The 19,191-nt window shown below is 41.6% G+C and overlaps 1 protein-coding gene and 1 long non-coding RNA gene across 2 annotated transcripts; one reads left to right on the top strand and one right to left on the bottom strand.

Moving 5' to 3' along the window:
- Positions 1 to 1,155: 1,155 nt before the first annotated feature.
- Positions 1,156 to 10,728, bottom strand: LOC110527442 (SLIT and NTRK-like protein 6). The gene is made up of 2 exons (XM_021608711.2): positions 10,241 to 10,728; positions 1,156 to 3,890 (listed from the first exon to the last, which is right to left on the bottom strand). Exon 2 carries the CDS (start codon positions 3,872 to 3,874, stop codon positions 1,379 to 1,381), a length of 2,496 nt encoding a protein of 831 aa, XP_021464386.2. The 5' UTR covers positions 3,875 to 3,890; positions 10,241 to 10,728; the 3' UTR covers positions 1,156 to 1,378.
- Positions 10,729 to 13,020: 2,292 nt separating this feature from the next.
- LOC110527441 lies at positions 13,021 to 18,076 on the top strand. The gene is made up of 3 exons (XR_002474133.2): positions 13,021 to 13,126; positions 17,324 to 17,454; positions 17,642 to 18,076. It is a non-coding gene; the product is annotated as an uncharacterized LOC110527441 (long non-coding RNA).
- Positions 18,077 to 19,191: the final 1,115 nt, after the last annotated feature.

Here is a 19,191-nt window from a genome sequence, read left to right as displayed (position 1 = left end):
GGAAAGATATGTTATACCAGCAACTTCAAGTGCTGTCTGTCTACAGTGCCTTGCAAAAGTATTCACTCCCCTTAACATGTTTTCCATTTTGTTGCCTTACAACCTGGAAATAAAATTGATTTTGGGCGGGGGGGGGGGGGGGGGGGGGGGGTTGTATCATTTGATTTACACAACATGCCTACCACTTTGAAGATACAAAATACACATCCAGACACTGGGATTTTTGCTCATTCTTCAAGGCAAAACTGCTCCAGCTCCTTCAAGTTAGATGGGTTCCGCTGGTGTACAGCAATCTTTAAGTCATATCACCAATTCTCAATTGGATTGAGGTCTGGGCTTTGACTAGGCCATTCCAAGACATTTAAATGTTTCCCCTTAAACCACTCGAGTGTTGCTTTAGCAGTATGCTTAGGGTCATTGTCCTGCTTGAGCCGTCCCAGGCTCAAATCTCTAGAAGACTGAAACAGGTTTCCCTCAAGAATTTCCCTGTATTTAGCGCCATCCATCATTCCTTCAATTCTGACCAGTTTCCCAGTCCCTGCCGATGAAGAACATCCCCACAGCATGATGCTGCCACCACCATGCTTCACTGTGGGGATGCTTTTCTCGGGGTAATGGGAGGTGAGGCACCAGACATAGAATTTTCCTTGATGACCAAAAAGCAAAATGTTAGTCTCATCTGACCAGAGTACCTTCTTCCATATGATTGGGGAGTCTCCCACATGCCTTTTTGCGAACACCAAACGTGTCTGACCTTTTTCTGGCCACAACTTTGTCCCTGATCTGTTTGGATTGCTCCTTGGTCTTCATGGTGCCCCTTGCTTAGTGGTGTTGCAGACTCTGGGTCCTTTAAGAACAGGTGTATATACACAGATCATGTGACAGATCATGTGACATTTAAAGTCCACCTGTGTGCAATCTAACTAATTATGTGACATTATGTGACTTCTGAAAGTAATTGGTTGCACCAGATATTATTTAGGGGCTTCATAGCAAAGGGAGTGAATACATATGCACGCACCACTTTTCTATTTTCTCTTTTTTTTTTATTTTATGAAACAAGTTTTTTTTTTTTTTTCACTTCACCAATTTAGACTATTTTGTGTATTTCCATTACATGAAATCCAATTTAAATTACAGGTTGTAATGCAACAAAATAGTAAAAACGGCAAGGGGGATGAATACTTTTGCAAGGTACTGTATAGGAAAACAAAACACCAAAGAAATTGCCAAATATACATTACATTCTGTGCTACAAATGACTTGTATGTCCAAGACCGCTGTGGGATATGTAGGTCTTCGACTGAAAATATAAGATGGCAGTTTTGGACAAGGCACTTGTGGAGTTGAATATAAAACCATTAATTGTATTTTTATATCAGTTAAATGCAGTTTGATGCTCCAGAACCTCCAAATAATCTGGCTCGGTGTGTAGGTTAGCTTTGAGTTCAAAGTACTCGTTTTTCGTTTGTTCCACCATGACCTTCCTCGGTCTCGACAACATAATAGTCTCCATTAATTTCAGTTCCTCGTGGTGTCCTGGAACCTGCATCTCTACCGTTGGTTGTAGCTGGGACATGTTTTTCCTGAGGTATTCAGTAATTCCGAGCTGCTGCAGCTCCCTAACCCTCTCCCTCTCTAGTATGTTTTTATAGAGGGAGCTCGCATCGCCGAGTGTTACGAACTCAGTTGGGCAGTCTGACGTCACAGCTCTGAACTTCAAATTAGAGCCTGTAAGAGGCGAAGTATTCTCTGTCTCCATGATGCTACGACAGATGTGCTTTGGTTCGTCCAGTTCATTGAGGTCGGACTCATATTCTTTATGCTGAGTGCAGTAGGTGGGGTTGCGGCAGATCTGGACGATGGGGCTGTGTGAGCGCTCATCGTACACGGTGCTTCCGGTCCTCTGCCCCAGTGTGTGGTGGGTGGTTTTCTGGCCGTACATACTGTATTGCAGGTGGATGGGGCTGCTGCTCTCCCGCGGCTGCTCCTCCGCCTGTTTCTTCTTCACCCTCCTTCGCCGTCTGTGCACGAGGAATGCCACAATCCCTGCTGAACAGAAGATGACCATGAGGAAGATGACGAGCAAGCTAAGGATCAGAACGGAGAGCGGAACTGAGTCCGTGATTGAGCTGAAGAAACCACTCCTAGAGCCGTCAGTCGCCACTGTGGTTGTCTCGTCCTCATCCGTGGGCAAGGAGTAGGTCACTAGGCCTCGGCACAGCAACTCGTTTCTAAGGGCCCTCAGCTCAGCCTTCGACACTTTTCTCGGTGTGTGACACAAAATGGAACCTATGATTGTGTCCTTCCTCAGCTTCTCAACCCACTGTTTGAGACTGATTAAGTCACAGCTGCAGTCCCAGGGGTTGTCCTCTAAATAAATCTGCTCTAAAGAGTCAAGCTGGTCCAGCACGTTGCTTACAGGCAGGTGCATGAGCAGATTTTTTCTCAGGTTCAGTTTGGTGAGGGGCACGTTGCGAAATATCTGCAATGGGAGACTAGTCAGCAGATTGTTATTCAAAGACAAGAGTTTGAGATTTGGCAAAGGATTAAAAGCTCCTGGAACAATTTCTTTGATAATGTTATATTCCAAATATAGGTATTCAAGGTTGTGGAGTCCAATGAACATGGTCGCGGAAAGGGTTTCAATTCTGTTGCCGTTGAGATAAAGTTTTTTCAAATTGCTTAAGCTGAGAAAAGTTTCATTGTCAATGTAATCAATTCGATTGTTGGCTAAATTCAATAACTCTAAACCGTCATATGTGACAAAGTCATATTTCAACAGTCTCTGAATCATGTTTCCTGTGAGCACCAGCTTGGTAGGGCTTTGCTCAAGTATTCCAATATCTGAAATCCGTTGAATCCCTCTATCCTGACAATGCATTAAAAACCCAGCCACAGGGTGATTGTGACAAGAACAGTGCTCCACACAAGGACTCCCTGGAACATAAGAAGGTGTCGGAATCTTTACGACACCCTCTAATTTCGGAATCTCTGCCACTTTGGAAGACGGAGTGACCACCATGTCCAGTGACTTGGAAGGCTCTTCTAAGTTGATATCAGCGTGAGAGGGGCAGAGAACATCCCGTTTGATTTTGGCCAGGATGGTGCCCCTGAGGTGGTGGGGGCTGCTGCAGACCACCTCCCCAATGGCCGACTGGGCCCGCATGTTCTCCATCCAGATCTTCAGGTGAAGAATCTCACAATCGCACATCCAGTCGTTGTCCTCCAGAAGAAGCTCCATGATCCGCCCAATGTGCTCCAGGAAGCCAACGTAAGGCAGGGTCTGTAACTGGTTCCCCCGTAGGTCCAAGTGGGTGAGCGGAACAAACCGGAAAATATTGCTGGGAAGAAACTCGATGGCGTTGTCGTTGAGGATCAGAACTTTGAGGCGGATGAGTTTGCTGAAAGCCCCCGGCTCGACCACGCGGATGAAGTTTGTGTCTGCCTGGAGAAACTCCAAATTTACCAAGCCGTGAAAAGTGTCTTCCTTCAACGTGACCAGGAAATTACTGTTGATGTGGAGCTTCTTCAAGGAGCCCAGTGCACTAAAGACCCCAGGTTCAAGCTCTTGTATGCTATTAGCCCCGAGATGAAGTGAAACGGCATTCTTTAAACCTTCCAAGTCTTCTGCATTCAACTCCACCAAGTCGTTTTTGTACAGATTGAGGTGGAAAGGTAGAGCTGACGGCACTTTGATTTGGGAGATCTTGCTGATATTTCTCTCCTCACAGTTAAGATACAGGATGCCATCTTTTTCTTCACAAGTACACAATGAGTCACAGGATTCACTCAGAAATACCTTGGAGGGCTGGATGTCTTGGAAACAAGCAGCAGCGAAAAATGAGCAAAGGAAAAGGATGCGGGGTAGCATTTTCTGTCCGTTGTATCTGCAAAGCATAAAGAAGGACAGAGGGAGGGAGGGAAGAGAGGGAGAGAAAGATGTTACCAAATGTAATGGACTTGGAAAACAACAAAAACATGGATTAAGTCAATCACAAGCATTTGTTTACATATTTTTGCTATAAGTATCTTAACTACTTTGATTAGATTATCAGTCCCTTTAGACAGACAATAAAGCATGGTCTCCTATTATAGAAATACATGGACCATTCTTTCCGAACTGTGCATATATACTTTTAATCCTGGATCATAAGATCAATGTAATTCTCACAGTATAGAAAATTAAGTTGAAACTGAACACACAGTCAATTTTAAATGAATTATGCATTGATGTATCATATGCATGAAGGGAGCATACAGTTATCTTGGAAGGAATGTGAGGAATTCATATTCTTTAAAACATGCATGGCCTAGTGAACATTGGAATCTTGTTTACATGGCCACACTACCTCATATACAAGGTAATGTAGAAAACTTCATGTTTAAATAATACACTTGGGTATGGCCTAGAATAGATTTGATCCATGTTTTTAACCCAAGAAGAGCCAGCGTCAAATAAAATGTTTTTTTCCCCTCAAATGAGCAAACATCTTTTCTCACCCACGCGGTTTTCCTTTTCGAAATCTTTCACACAGCAATGTGTGATCATCACACGAAGCGATGCGATTTCATTGATTCTCCCTAGATGCCGAACTAGCTTGATACTGTAGGTTGGGTGTATTGTGAGGAATGACAGACCTCACACTGTTGGATGACAGCGCTGCACTGCATTGGTGGAAAAAATAAATAAATCACTGATCAAAGACTGAATGCTTTATCACTAAATGCTTTATGTGGATGGGGGGGTAAAAAAAAATACAAGATAAAAAAAAAAAATATATATACTTTTGAAAAGTGACTGGGTGTATTATACATGGATGACAACAGGGTCAGGAGAGTGGAGAAAAAAAAACAGCCCCACATCTATTTTCAGAATCAAATGTGTATAGCTTGTGGTGAAGCAACTACACAGATCCATTGGAGGCCAGTGAAGCCTTATAATGCCTTCTCATGCATGTAAGCAAGGCCAACTCATCACCAAGCAGTTACTCTGCTAGTGGGAGGTCATAAAAAAATGTACTGGGAAAATAGTGCACTCTGAACGAAGGAAAAAAAAAAAAAAAAAAAGCGAAATACCTCGGAAATAAAACGTGTATCACTCGTCCCATGCAGCCCGTGTAATATACACAATGATCCTTGTCCATATATCGCCAGACAAATAGGTAATTTACACTGTTTGTTCCATGTACTTCATATTGCTCTCAAGTGCAATCTGTTAGGCCGAGTGCTCGCACCAAAATGTGGTTCCCGCTTGATGATTCCATAGCACCCTTATCCTGCATCACTGATTGTGTTTTAACAACTGCAGCAGGTAGCCTAGCGGTTAAGGGTGTTGGGCCAGTAACCAGAAGGTAGTTGGTTCGAATCCCTGAGCTGACTAGGTGAAAAATCTGTCAAAATGTCGTTGAGCAAGGCACTTAACCCTAATTGTCCCTGTAAGTCGATGTAGATAAGCGTGTCTGCTAAATGACTCAAATGTAAATGTCACAGTGGTGTGGAATATTCACAATGTAGTATATCAACCCTGTTAGTAAGTCATAGCTGTATTTTCCGAAAGCTATGATTGGCTATTGCCATTTGAGACCCTTGTTTGTCCATTTAAATTGATTTGCGGTGACTGATGCTCCTAATACTTCTCCTCTGCCCGAGCAGAGCAGTTTACCTGGCACTGATATAGCCTTGAAGACTCATCCTCGGTAAAGGGGAATGACATGCATGCTAAAGCGTTAATCATTATCTCATATAGCTGCTCTTTTCTGCCTATAAGCATTGTAGACGCAGGATACAAACGTTACCGCTACTTCTATGGCTACCACTACTTCTACTGCTACCACTACTGTTACTGCTACTGCTACCGCTACCGTTACTTCTACTGCTACCACTACTGCTAATGCTACCACTACTGTTAGTTCTACCGTTACTGCTACCACTACTGCTACCACTACTGTTACTTCTACTGCTACCACTACTGCTGCTGCTACCACTACTACTGTTACTTCTACCGCTACTTCTACCACTACTGCTACCACTACTGTTACTTCTACCACTACCGTTACTTCTACCGCTAGCGCTACTTCTACTGCTACCGCTACTGTTACTTCTACTGCTACCGCTACTGTTACTTCTACTGCTACCGCTACTGTTACTTCTACTGCTACCGCTACTGTTACTGTTACTTCTACTAATACCACCATCAACAACACTAACAAGACTACTATTGTACTCCCTAAGTGTACAAAACATGCTCTTTCCATGACAGACTGACCAGGTGAAAGCTATGATCCCTTATTGATGTCATCTGTTAAATCCACTGTAAATCCGTGTAGATGAAGGGGAAGAGACAGGTTAAAGAAGGATGTTTAACCCTTGAGACAATTGAGACATGGATTGTGGAGTGCCTTTGAACCGCATATGGTAGTAGGTGCCAGGCGCACCGATTTGAGTGTGTCAAGAACTGCAGCGCTGCTGGGTTTTTCATGCTCAACAGCTCCCCGTGTGTATCAAGAATAGTACACCTCCCAAAGGATATCCAGCCAACATGACACAACTGTGGGAAGCATTGGAGTCAACAAGGGCCAGGATCCCTGTGGAACGCTTTCAACATCTTGTAGAGTCTATGCCCCAACGAATTGAGGCTGTTCTGAGGGCAAAAGAGTGTGCAACTCAATATTAGGAAGGTGTTCCTACTGTTTTGTACACTCAGTGTATAATTATGGGTGGTTATGAAAGGCTTCTGTATTTTACATAATAATGGAATGGCCAAGATTTCTCTTAATCACTATGAACAGAGGCTTTGACTTTCACAGAAATATACCCAATATATTCCACATTTTGGCATTTCTTCCAGAGCAGGTGGTCTTCCAAAGCAATGTCATCCATTATACAACCAAACACTGATGCCCCACCACAACATTGATAACGGACACACAGCGGCTGAGCGATAGCAGGCGTCCATGATGCTGCAAACCCCAGCTCCACTCAGGTGGCCAATCTTGCACACACACACAGCTGATCCCCCGATGAGATAGCTATAATTGGTGCCTGATCGATAGACGCCACCGTGCACAGGGCTTGCCACAATAAACAATGCAGCACATACACACAGTGTGCTCGGCTGGTGCGCCCCACCTCGTTGATAGCGAGCATATGCGTGATATGCTAATAATAGCAGCACGACACCAGTTCCCCTGATAAAGACGATTTAGCAGGCATGCATTTCAAAAGGTCTGTTAACTAATTTGGTGCAATTGTTTTTCACAAGGATTATCAGTCAGATGTACCAAGTGACTTTAAATATGTTTAGCAAGATAGACATGTGCAGACGTGCGAAACATTGTCACAATCAAGGCACTTGGCTCTGCAGTAATGTAAAACAGTACACAGCAGAATCTGGACCAAAGGAATACCCCTCCCTTACTCCCTAGTTAGACCAGACATGTATTATTATTCTGTTTTAAAAGGAGACTTTGGATGAGGCCATTTGAGAATATCACACACACTGACAGAAGCCGTCATTGGGTTATATAGGGCCCGTGATTTGTTTAAGAGTTGTCTTTACTCAAGTCATTAAGGTAAAAGGAAAGAAGATCTTCCATAATAGCACTGAGCTGCATGACCAAAACCACAGACATGCCCAAACCTGGGAGATCTTGTAAAACTAGTCAACTTTAAATGACTCATGATAAATAACTTTGACAAGTGGCTATCTTTCCTCACCACACAAAGTAGGGACAGTAAAAGTCTCAACACATTTTGTTTTCTACAGAAGCATCATCCAAAATGACGTGATGTTGAAATCTCCTAACGTAGCCTAGTCGTTGGTATCCTTTTAATCTGTGTAGATCCATTACACAAGCCAAGATTAGAACACTTAAACCCAACCCAAAACAAAAGGCTGTGATTTCAGTATAATCACTTTGTACAACATAAACATGACATTTTCAAGTCACATACACCACCTTGCCAGTCTCAAATCAACACCATGATTCAAATGACCCCTCTGGATAGATAAGTGCTTTTAGTTTATGATTATGTATTTCTGCATGGTGTATGGTATTGGCATTTGTGTATTGACATACACACCGAGTGGACAAAGCATTAAGGACACCTGCTCTTTCCATGACATAGACTGACCAGATGAAGACTTCGACTGACCGGTCACTTGTTAAATCCACTTTATTCAGTTTAGATGAAGGGGACGAGACAGGTTAAAGAAGGAGTTTTAAGACTAGAGACAATTGAGACATGGATTGTGTGTGTGTGTCATCCAGAAGGTGAATGGGCATGACAACATATTTAAGTGCCTTTGAACAGGTATGGTAGTAGGTGCCAAGCATTGGAGCATCCCAGCTTCCCTGTGGAACGCTTTCGATACCTTGTAGAGTCTATGCCCCCAATGAAATGAGGCGGTTCTAAGGGCAAAGGGGGGCACAACTCAGTATTAGGAAGGTGTTCCTAATGTTTGGCATACTCAGGGTATGTTCACCATTTGCAATATGACCTCTAATTGCTTATTTAGTTATATTATGGAGCCATAGTGTTGAAAGCTAAGGACCACAGTGTCTCTGTACAGAAGTAGATTAGCCAGCAGACTGGAGGCTAGACTATAGGTTGTTACTGCTGCACACCGGATGCTACGCTCATGGCTGAAGGACTCTAAGGGAGGCAAGGCAGAGAGAAACTCAACTCGAAAGCCATGAGAGCAAATTAGGAGCTTCTGCACACTATATTGTGCAGTGCATGAAAATGCACCCGGTGGAGGACCTCTGCGCAATGTTCCCAGGCCAATTAATGGAAGGACAGTTCCCTATTCCAGTGTATTGGAAGTGATGTGCTTGCCCTACAGGGAAACCACTACTCCCACTAACATCTATAGAGACGTCACCATGGTCCTCAGTCCCACAGTCCACGGATGATATTTACATTCGATCATTCAAGACTGACGAAAGGTGACCCATTGCAACTATTTCATAAGGTCTGCATGTGTGTGTGTTTGATTGTTTGTTTGTTTTTTTCCTGATCTTTGAGGGGGGGTGGGGGGGGATGATTTGCACCTCCATTAATTAATACTCAATGACTTGCCGAATCAGGAATACAGTTAGTGGGTGTTCACGGGTGATTAGTCCAAATGGGAATTTACATGATCCTACCAGAGCAGGAATACAATCTAGCACAATAACCATATATTGTAACCACTTTCTTCATGCTTTAAGTTAGATGTCAATGCACAGTGAGTGCATAAATGTGATGACCAACTCAACTTGGTCATCCTTTAGCTCAAAGACCATGCACTTACATGGAATCCATAGTCACATTTTATTCTGTTCCCAATGTATTATATTATTCTACGCATATGGACTAAAATGTCATTAAATTTAAAACCTAGGGCTGTGTATTTTATTTGACACATTCTCAAACAATATTTCATCTGCAGTTACAGTGCACACCTGAGTAATTGCATTCTGATTGCATGGAGGTACCTTCCATGTTAGAGCGACCTTATAAATGCCCCCAGTTATGAGGTAGCCTAACTTAACTGATTTACACACCAAATATGTTGAAATTAGAACGTCTGCACAAATACATTTCGAGTCAAGTAAGCTGGTAAGACTCGTGTGTGCTATAATTACCAATATAAATAGTTCGGGAACATTTTAGGTGAGCATATGCTGAATCATGTTCCAAGGACGATTGATTGTAGTAGGCTAAATCAACGCGTTGCTGGAGATTTGTAGTACGTGCAGCTGAATTTAATGCATGGCGGTGCGCCAGGTGCGCGTAAAAAAACTGAATGTGTCTGTCGACCCAGGTGTAACGTTACTTTAGCTATTTTATTTCGACTAATTCAACTGCCCTCACAAGCTAAATAATTATTGAATCAGACAATCCAATTTGCAAATGGAGGTTAACAATTGTTGAAGTTGTCTTTCCAACTCCAATCTCTAAAAACACAAGCGCTTTGGCCAGAACACTTCCGGACGTTTAAATACAAATATAATACAAATTGATATATCTGTAGGTTATTTGGAGGAAAGCGTGCTCACAGCCTCAGCTAGTCCGATCAAACCTCGACATATCGAACGGACACCTGGATACCACACAAGATAGACGCAGGAAGTTAAAGTGACTATATGTCCTACCAGTCTAAAGAAAGGTTGTCAGCAAACTAATTATAGAAAGTAACGAATTTATAACAATTGTGAGACTTCTCGTTCGGATGATATGATAGGCTACTTACCCGTTGTGCAGAGTGAGAAAGACTGTGGCTAATCCAAATGATGCTTAGGTTAGATAGGTTGATCCATGTGGAGACGTAAGGATGTGAGGCATCAAAAGTCCCCTCAAACCGTTTATTTAAATTTTACAGCATCTTCTTTAGAGAATAGGCTAGGCATACTGGTGTAAATAACGTTTACTTTTGTCACCTCTTGTTTTAGTATTAGACTGTCGGCGTTTACAATCCGGTATTGCAAAGTGTTCGACCCGTCCGAAGCAATTTGGGATGTGTTGGCCTTTCCACTTTATCTTTGATTAATTAATTGATTCATGTAGATCCTTTTTAGTCTCCCTGGTCTGTCCTCTCTGTTAACTTCTTCTGTGCTAAGTTACCAGCCACTAAAGGGTGAGTGTAACTGTAGCGCCTTTTTGGAATACTGAGCCTTAGAATTTGCATGCTTTTGAGCGGTGGAAAGCTCCGAAGTATTGTAGTTGTTCTGGGCTCCTCCCCCCGAGACTCACTGACTTTTATGGCATTGCATGGTGTGGTGGAACGCGTTTAGGAGAAGGTATCTGGTTCTGAAGGTCAGATTGCCCACAGTAACCCTACGAATGTTGATATAATATAATTATTTATCATGTGTATATATAGATTCATTAGAGATTCACCTGCATCTGTAATGTAACTTATTGATCTGCTTCATTTAATGTTTTTGTTTGCGTGAAGATGACTGTTTTGGGGAAACAGTGAATATCACTTTGGGTCATGCAACTGTCAGAAATCGCAGATTCTAAAGTATTTAAATGGTGTGTGTGTGTGTGTGTGTGTGTGTGTGTGTGTGTGTGTGTGTAGGCGTGTGCAGACGTGTGCTTTATGACTATGTGTGGTAAGCATGAAACCTAATATTTCAAGTGAACTACAAGGAATGTTTACTGTGCAGGGGTTACCTTGTAAAGGTGTTTACATATGTTTCCTGGTCTCTTGAACTCTCTGTTTTACAGTAAAATAAAGCCTCACCTTGGCTGGCTTTTTACAGTTCCTATCAGGGAAGCTAGCAGTATGCTAGGTGTTCAACACATCATATTTTATTCATTCTCAAAATAACAGGAGACAATGGATATGGTTTCACCCACTAGATATTAAAGACAGTTGACATGTTTGACAGTTGTCATGAATAATGCAATGTAAATGTGTTTAGGACACCCGCATTGACAATGTGTTCTCATCCTGAAAGCACATAGATACACATTATTGGTTATTTACATTCCATCAACACTAGCAGTTAGTGTATTCTTTCCATTACAATTCTACCTGTCACTCACTGAGGCCTCATACAATAAGAAGTTATGTGTGAAGGTGTAGAGCTAAGACAGCTAAGGAATCATCCTTAAAACGACTGTCCGTACACAGTCTATGATACAATGGCCTATACATACAAACAGATTGAACTCTGTGCATACTTCATCCTAAGTGAAAGATCAATGGTTGCATTTTCTGGTCAGTAGTGCCTGAGCTTGGATGGGATCTGACTCTAATTGAACCTCATAGTTCTATACCATTACTATATCTCTGTCTGATTGTGTCAGGCGCATTTGTAATCTGTTCAAAGAATGATTCTCTGATCTGAAGATGCTCAAAGAATGATTCTCTGATCTGAAGATGCTCAAAGAATGATTCTCTGATCTGAAGATGCATTGGGCTTCACTTACAATATTATACTCTCATGGGGTAAGATATTTAGATAACTCCTGGAATAATCCATCTGTAGTTAAATTATTTAGTCCAACATTTGTTCATTTGGTTTACTGCTTCGTAAACATCTCATTTGATTCAGAATTGGTCCCCAAGTTAAGTAAATTACAGTTATCCGAATCCTCATGAAAAGCTTAGAAAGTAGAGGTCTTGGAGGTTTTTGAATGAGACTGGTTCAATATTTGAAGATATAGCTAGAATTCAATCAAAGTTGCACGGTAAGCCATTGGGGCTTGTCGTTTGAATCACAGATGTGGACTGTTTACGTTTGTGTGCATTAACGCACGTTTATGTTTTCTGTGGTTTGAGGCATTATCCGCTATTGATTGAATTTCAGTCTTTCAGGTAAATATCTGACAAAATATCAATATGCAGGTATCACAGAAAGTTTAGAGCCCAGCTGTCTAGCTTCAGTGTTTTCTTATGGTGATGCAAATATAGCACCTTTGAGCAAACTGAATCTCACTGGAAGTTATACATTTGTTGAGAGTTTGTTTGTTTTGACCTGAAGGCACGATATGCCTCATTGTTTTTGTTGACTCTCCCCACACACTGTCACAGTCTGACTCAACCGCGTTACCCCACACTGATCCTCTTTGTCTTCCTCGTAGGCATGTCACTACTGGCCATTTTACATGAGAACCCAAGTTTACCCAGTAGAAATAAGACAACTGGGAAACACTGGGATTTTAATCTGAGTAGGCAACACAGGTGTCTGTAAACTGGTATAACGTCAACCCTGACACCCCCCCAAATGAGTTCAGAGATCATATTCAGGGTATGCATGTTAAACTTATGCCCTAACACACTGATATTGTAGATAACATTTTGATAGTAGAGATCACAGACAATCAATTACAGTATGTACCGAATGTGCACTAATATATGTATCTTTAGGGGACAGTCAAGGTGGTCGCCTGTCTTTATTTGTGATGAAAAATGGTATCAACTGATGCCAAATACATTAAGTATTATATATGTCAATTCAAAGCTTAAGATGACAGCTTCTTCTGACAGTTCCATTATTTATTTTCTCTGTTTCGTTTACAGAGACATATTGGTGACACGACGGAGAGCCTATCTACGTAACTGGTTTCAAGAACCAGCCTTCATCAAACATGAAATTATGACGATGAGGGATGTGAGATGAGTGAGGTTAGTGAGGTGAGCACATCATTTCCCATGATAAGAGACAAATGCACAGGAAGCAGGTCCCAACTTGTCACATTCTCAGTAACTAGCAGAATAACCTGTCCTGGCAGAGATTCACAGTCCAGTAATGCATTAGCCACACTGACAGAGGATTGTTTTCTATGTAGTTGATGGTCCTACAGTAGAGTAGGAAAAGATAAATAAACATTCCTTTACTTCTCTCTGATGCCAGAAGTGTGGGAACATTTGATTTATTGTAGGAATTAGATGGAATTTGTCATCACAATGTAAACATTTGAGAAAATCATAATGGTATTATATTACCGTAATATTTGATAAAAATGTTAATAACAATCGCATAGAAATCATGCACCCACCACTAGCAAATATTACAACTAAATATATGGGTTATGGGTATTACTGTGCATTGACGGTGCAATACCAGATTCTCAGCACACAGCAATCCGGAAAGACATGTCCTGAAATTCTGACCTTTTCAGTTTCAATCATCAGAGGCAGGCACTAACAATGTGACATACAGGTCCTATAAATCCAGGGGCCACATCCACAAAAGGGTTTCAAAAAAAGGTCCTAGGAATCCTGTTAAAACCTGTTTTAAGACCAAAAAAACTCCCAGCTCAGAGTAGGTTTTAGGAGGATGTTAAGACACTGCTCAGACAGTAAAGTCGACTCTCATCTCTCTCATGACAGTTTGAGGCACCACAAAGTTACCACGGTGACAGGATCTTAATTTGCCCTGTATTGTCACAGCAAAAATGATCCAGTATCAACAGGATTTAAACATTTAGTCCATAATGTCTAACATTTATTTTCATTAAAGGGGTCAATAATGTTGGTTGATCACTTTGCCTGCCCTTTTTTTCTTGCCTGATATGTTGGCATGCATAACCTTTTTCCGTACCAATTCTGATGGTTGTCAAAAGCGAAATCTTGACAATATCAACGATACAACAAGATGCTCTTCAAACATCACACCATTGAATAACTCTAAAATCGCTTTGGCACACTAGGCGTTGAGTAACAAGCCGATAATGTTGCACACAACGTTTGAAAGGTCTAATCATATTCATCAAACAGAATCAAGGTTAAGATAAGCCATAGATGGCTTCGGTTGGCATGCTCAATTTAGGCATATTTTATAACGACGTGATATTGCGCTCAAGAGGTATAGCTTGAATTAACATAACGTATGAAGTGCAATAATCTGAAGAAAAATAATCTACCTGTTCATGTATTAGCCTAGCGGTTCTAGGTATTTAGGCCTATCGTGTGGAACAGGCCTCGTGTGTAATCATTGTCAAGTGCAAGAGACAAGTGTTGCGTGTAGGTCTAGATGACTTATGGGTTGATCATATAGAAATATCAAAACGTTCTGTCAACAACTCCAAAGCAATTGCATATACCACAGGAGCCACTGCCTCACCCCCTTTTTCAATTATCAAGACACTTGCTGCTAACTCTTAACTGGTTAGGCCAGGTCAAGACGGCTCCTAAATATCTGTCGAATGGGTGGGAGTCTTATGAAGAAAGAGGCTTCATGCATAGCTTTTATTTTCACCTATAAGAGGTGGGAGTACAATGTCTCTATTTTCCGCACTTACAACCAACTTTCTACTCTGAGACACTTTGTGGATACTGACTTAAGATGTGGTTATGTGACTCAGACTTCCACATAGTTGTATTGTAAATCCCAATGTCAATATTAATGGGAGATGTGTTGCACTGCAGACCAACACTGAGTGTACAAAACATTAAGGACACCTGCTCTTTCAATGACAGACTGATGAGGTGAATACAGATGAAAGCTATGATCCCCTATTGATGTCACTTGTTACATCCACTTCAATCAGTGTAGATGAAGGGGAGACGACAGGTTAAAGAAGGACTTTTAAGCTTTAATAGATTTGAGACATGGATTGTGTATGTGCGCCATTCAGAGGGGGAATGGGCAAGACAAAAGATTTAAGCAATACAAAAAAATTGAAGTGCCTTTGAACGGGGAATGGTAGTAGGTGCCACTCAACAGTTTCCTGTGTGTATCAAGAAGGGTCCACCGCCCAAAGGACATCCAGGGTATCCTTAATGTTTTGCACACTCAGTGTACATCTCAAGAAAGGGATTCTGCCGGCCCATGAGTTTATTCATTTGTCTTTGCGTCGTAACAAATGTTTTGCAACAGAAAAACAAAAAAAAAGCGTTATTATTGTTATTGGACAACAAAGGTCAGAAAGTTCCCTTCTCGTTTCGGCCACATTGCTTCAGTTTGGTCCCTAGTGAATATACCCCAGGCCTACTGCTGCCTTGTTACTGATATGGTTGATTTGGTTTGATTTGTTTGATTTGTTTTTCTGAAGCATCAGTTGAGGACCATTTGGAATAAAACAGTGGAACATCTCTGCATCAAACAAAAAGTTTTTCTGAAAGATTGTAAATGAGACAAAACAGATTGTTCTGTGATCTATTCTTAAATCCATAAAAGTTACAACAGAGTTTGTCAAATTTGACTTTGCTGCTTTCTGATTGTTTTCCAAATAACAAGCATTTAACTATACTATGATGCACATCAACAAAACACTAGGCTGTAGCATGCTGTCTCTTTTTGATGTTGCTTGTGTCAAAGTTCAAATGAGCTCAAAGGCTACCAATGACGAGGGAAGTGAACGTGAAGGTTTGGCATAGTGAGTTGTGTTTCCTGCCCAATAGCAAATAACCTTTAGAGATTTTATCTTTCTCCTTCTTCGTATCATGATTGTTTGTAGTAACACTTTATTTGATTTATCTGGTATAGTATTCCCATTGAACATTTGAAGTAGATGCAGATGTTAAGCAAGTCTAGATGTCGTAATTCAATACGTTTTGAGGTGCCACTCATTGATGCACTATTACCTTTGAGCATCAATTCATTGTGGAACCCCTTGCACATTTCCCTTGTTTTATATAGGCAGCATCATATAGACATTACTAATAGATAATAGAGTGGATAAAATATAGCACTCTAAGAGGATTTTGTTGTCTTTATAGTACGGAATTACACAATTAATTTGAAAACCTGCTGTGAGAAAATAGTGTTTATAATACTATGATGCAAAAACATCTACATTTGTCCTGGACGTGTGTGTGGCTGGTCTATCAGCTCGACTGCACTTGCAGTCTGGGTCATTGCAGTGGCTGCGAATCTGTTGGGATGTAATCTTCAGTGAGAGGAATTGTTGGCAGAACAAATATGTTATCTGCAAATAGAGAACAGAGATAAAGGGAAATTATGGGGAAAACAATCTAGAAACAGTCCAGAAAAGCTTTGGGTAGGTGACCTGTGAGAAAACTAAAGTTTTCCATGAGCGTCACAGCGTGTGACCAAGTTAGCTCTGCTTTCATTTGGGAAAGCACAAGGTAGAAAAACACTCAAATAATATGATTGCCCAAAGCATACACAAATTGCAGGACACTACTGGGAAATGACAACATTAAAGACAAAATGGATAAACACAGCAACATCCCCAGAAGTGCAACATTTGAAATAAATTAAGCATTTTGTAGAATACCATTAACGGGCAAGGGGGAGAAAGAGGAAGGTTGGGTCAAATTGTTCCATCAACAGGGATAGATAGGCACGATTACACAGGCCCACTGACACTAGGACACAATGTGATATTTTCAGGTCATGTTCAGGCTGCAATGGTGCAATACAGTAGGTTGGCTGTTAGGACTTATTTCAGGATATTGTTGCACATCAGCTGATCAGTATTGGATCTGTTGAGCTCTTGTTTACTGCTTAATGTGACTAATCAAACCTGTGGCATGTATTGAACCCTGAACAATTTAAGACGTAAGCATTAGCCCTGGCAGCTAACACGAGTCTTCAGGTCTCATGCAAAGCTGCCCACCACACAAGTATGTGGGTAAATCTCAATTGTATTTCCTTTAGTCTTCCTGTCCTCTCTCCTCATCTCCTTCGCAAATCGCGTCGGAGAAGGCCAGACGGAAGGAACCTCCAATGCGATTTGAGAAGGAGGCGTGGAGAGAGGACTTGTGGAATCAAGGAAAGAGATTTGAGATTTGTGGTGGGTAACCTTGCATGAGGACTGAAGACTCTTCTTAGCTCCCAGAGCTAATGGCTATGCCTTGGAAGCACCCCGTGCTACACTTAAACCCTCTTTCATCTCTTCCCCCTCTCTGCAGCAGCTGACAGATATCACTTGTGTGATCTGAGTCACATGCACCAACGAGACTGACCGAATATCAAACGAGAGTCACCCAGGCGACTCCAGACTAACTCTGACTGGAAGTGAACAAAAGTCTCCAGGCTCCAGGTTTGAGGATAGTCATCATTCAGGCCTCGTTCGCCAAATTACCTCTGCTACACACTGCTGAATATGAACCTATTATTGACTTAGCAAGCTCACATATAGGCTTTCTATGTGCTGAATCATACTATGCGAACAATAAGAACAGCATGCACAGTAAGATTGATGTTGCTTTTTTGTGGTCATTTTCCAGAAGATTGGACAACGAGACACCTGTCTACACACTTATTACCCCAGAGACGTTCACTTGATACGCTGCTCACTAATAGTCGTGTGACAGACTGTACCTCCCCTTTCACTGAATAGAACAAAAGTTTGAGTACCTGGCAATATCTCCCCTTCCACCGACGAGGACAAAAGAGGACTACCTGGCAATATCCTGTTTATTGTCCCACTGAGGCTTGTTTAATTAAAAATAAACACCTCTTTATGGTCCAAGGTCGCCAATACAATTGGTGTTCTATTGTAAGTGAATGAAAGCCCTTTGTGTGTACTTTACGTTGTTTACTGACTTTTGTGTCCCCCATCACCCTCTTCCTATTTCTAGACAGGAAGTGGCCTATTGTGGACAGAAGCAGATCAGTGAGAGTGGACAGCTTGTATTGGTCGTGTAGAAGGACTGGACAGCCTCAGGGTAAGGCCTCACACCACATGCTGCTCGATCTCAGTTGGTCCTGGCCTGTCCTCCCTTCTCGTAATAGACTCCTCTCCAGTCCCATTTAGGTCATTGTGTAATGGGTGGGGCGGCGCGGTCCATCGGTCCCGCAAGTAGACAGGTTGTGTGTTAATTAAAGGGGCTTGGGTTGCAACTGAATCACCATAGTCTTGAGAGCCTGCCGTGGTTGACCACATCAGACAAACCTTGCTTATCTAAAGGTACATCTACTGTAGGTTCAGTACATTATGGACAAACATTTATTTTTCAACGTTTTTGTCAGCTTGCACAATAGGCACATGTCTCCAATAGTATGGTAGTTGCTTTCTCAACGACACAGATGATTTGATTAATGCTCCCTTCTATAAAGCTTGACATTTCTAAATCAAATTCACAGGAAGCATGGTATTTCCATTGGTTTGCATTGCCCCCTTCTGGTGATTTGCCGTACAAATTCAAACAGAGAGCAGTTTTGGGGGTGAGGGATCCAAAACTACATTGGCTGCTTGCACCTACTGATTGAACCATATCTACTCAAACAGTGTATAAAACAAAGCATAGCAGAGAACTGTTTATTTGGGATAGCATTTGAGCTTTTACAACTTTGTGTCTGAACTACATATGCACTTATTAATATATTCCAATAATTCAAGCCTGCCATTTAATTCTGTCTGTCTGTCTGTCTGTCTGTCTGTCTGTCTGTCTGTCTGTCTGTCTGTCTGTCTGTCTGATTCAAGAGCTTTACCAAACAGAAGCAGCCCCCTACTGTGTACATATACTGTATGTATTTTAGATGAGGGCAAATACATCCAGAAATGGTTCTGCACACAATCACCATGCCTGAGAACATGCAGTATTTCCAGCACTCGTCCACAGTGTGCACTGTGCAGTGTATACACAGGTAATTGCTGTGATTAAGCTGTGCAGTTGACAGAGCTGTCAAAAGTGTGTATTTCCTCTCACTACGGGTCCCCTACACACATATAATGTATTTGAATGTAAATAGTATGGATTTGAAGGCTCTACTGACTTTTAATTTTAAGATTAGCAAATTGTCACATGATATACGGTATTGTGTTATATAAAAT

The sequence above is a fragment of the Oncorhynchus mykiss genome, chromosome 7 (genome assembly GCF_013265735.2).
Source record: "Oncorhynchus mykiss isolate Arlee chromosome 7, USDA_OmykA_1.1, whole genome shotgun sequence".
In the NCBI taxonomy this organism is placed as follows: domain Eukaryota; kingdom Metazoa; phylum Chordata; class Actinopteri; order Salmoniformes; family Salmonidae; genus Oncorhynchus; species Oncorhynchus mykiss.
Note: the sequence above shows the minus strand (reverse complement) of the source record. Positions and strands in the feature narration are given on the sequence as shown.

Excerpts from the sequence above, each read along its gene's own strand:
- LOC110527442 (XM_021608711.2), bottom strand. The coding sequence starts at position 3,874 with ATGCTACCCCGCATCCTTTTCCTTTGCTCATTTTTCGCTGCTGCTTGT.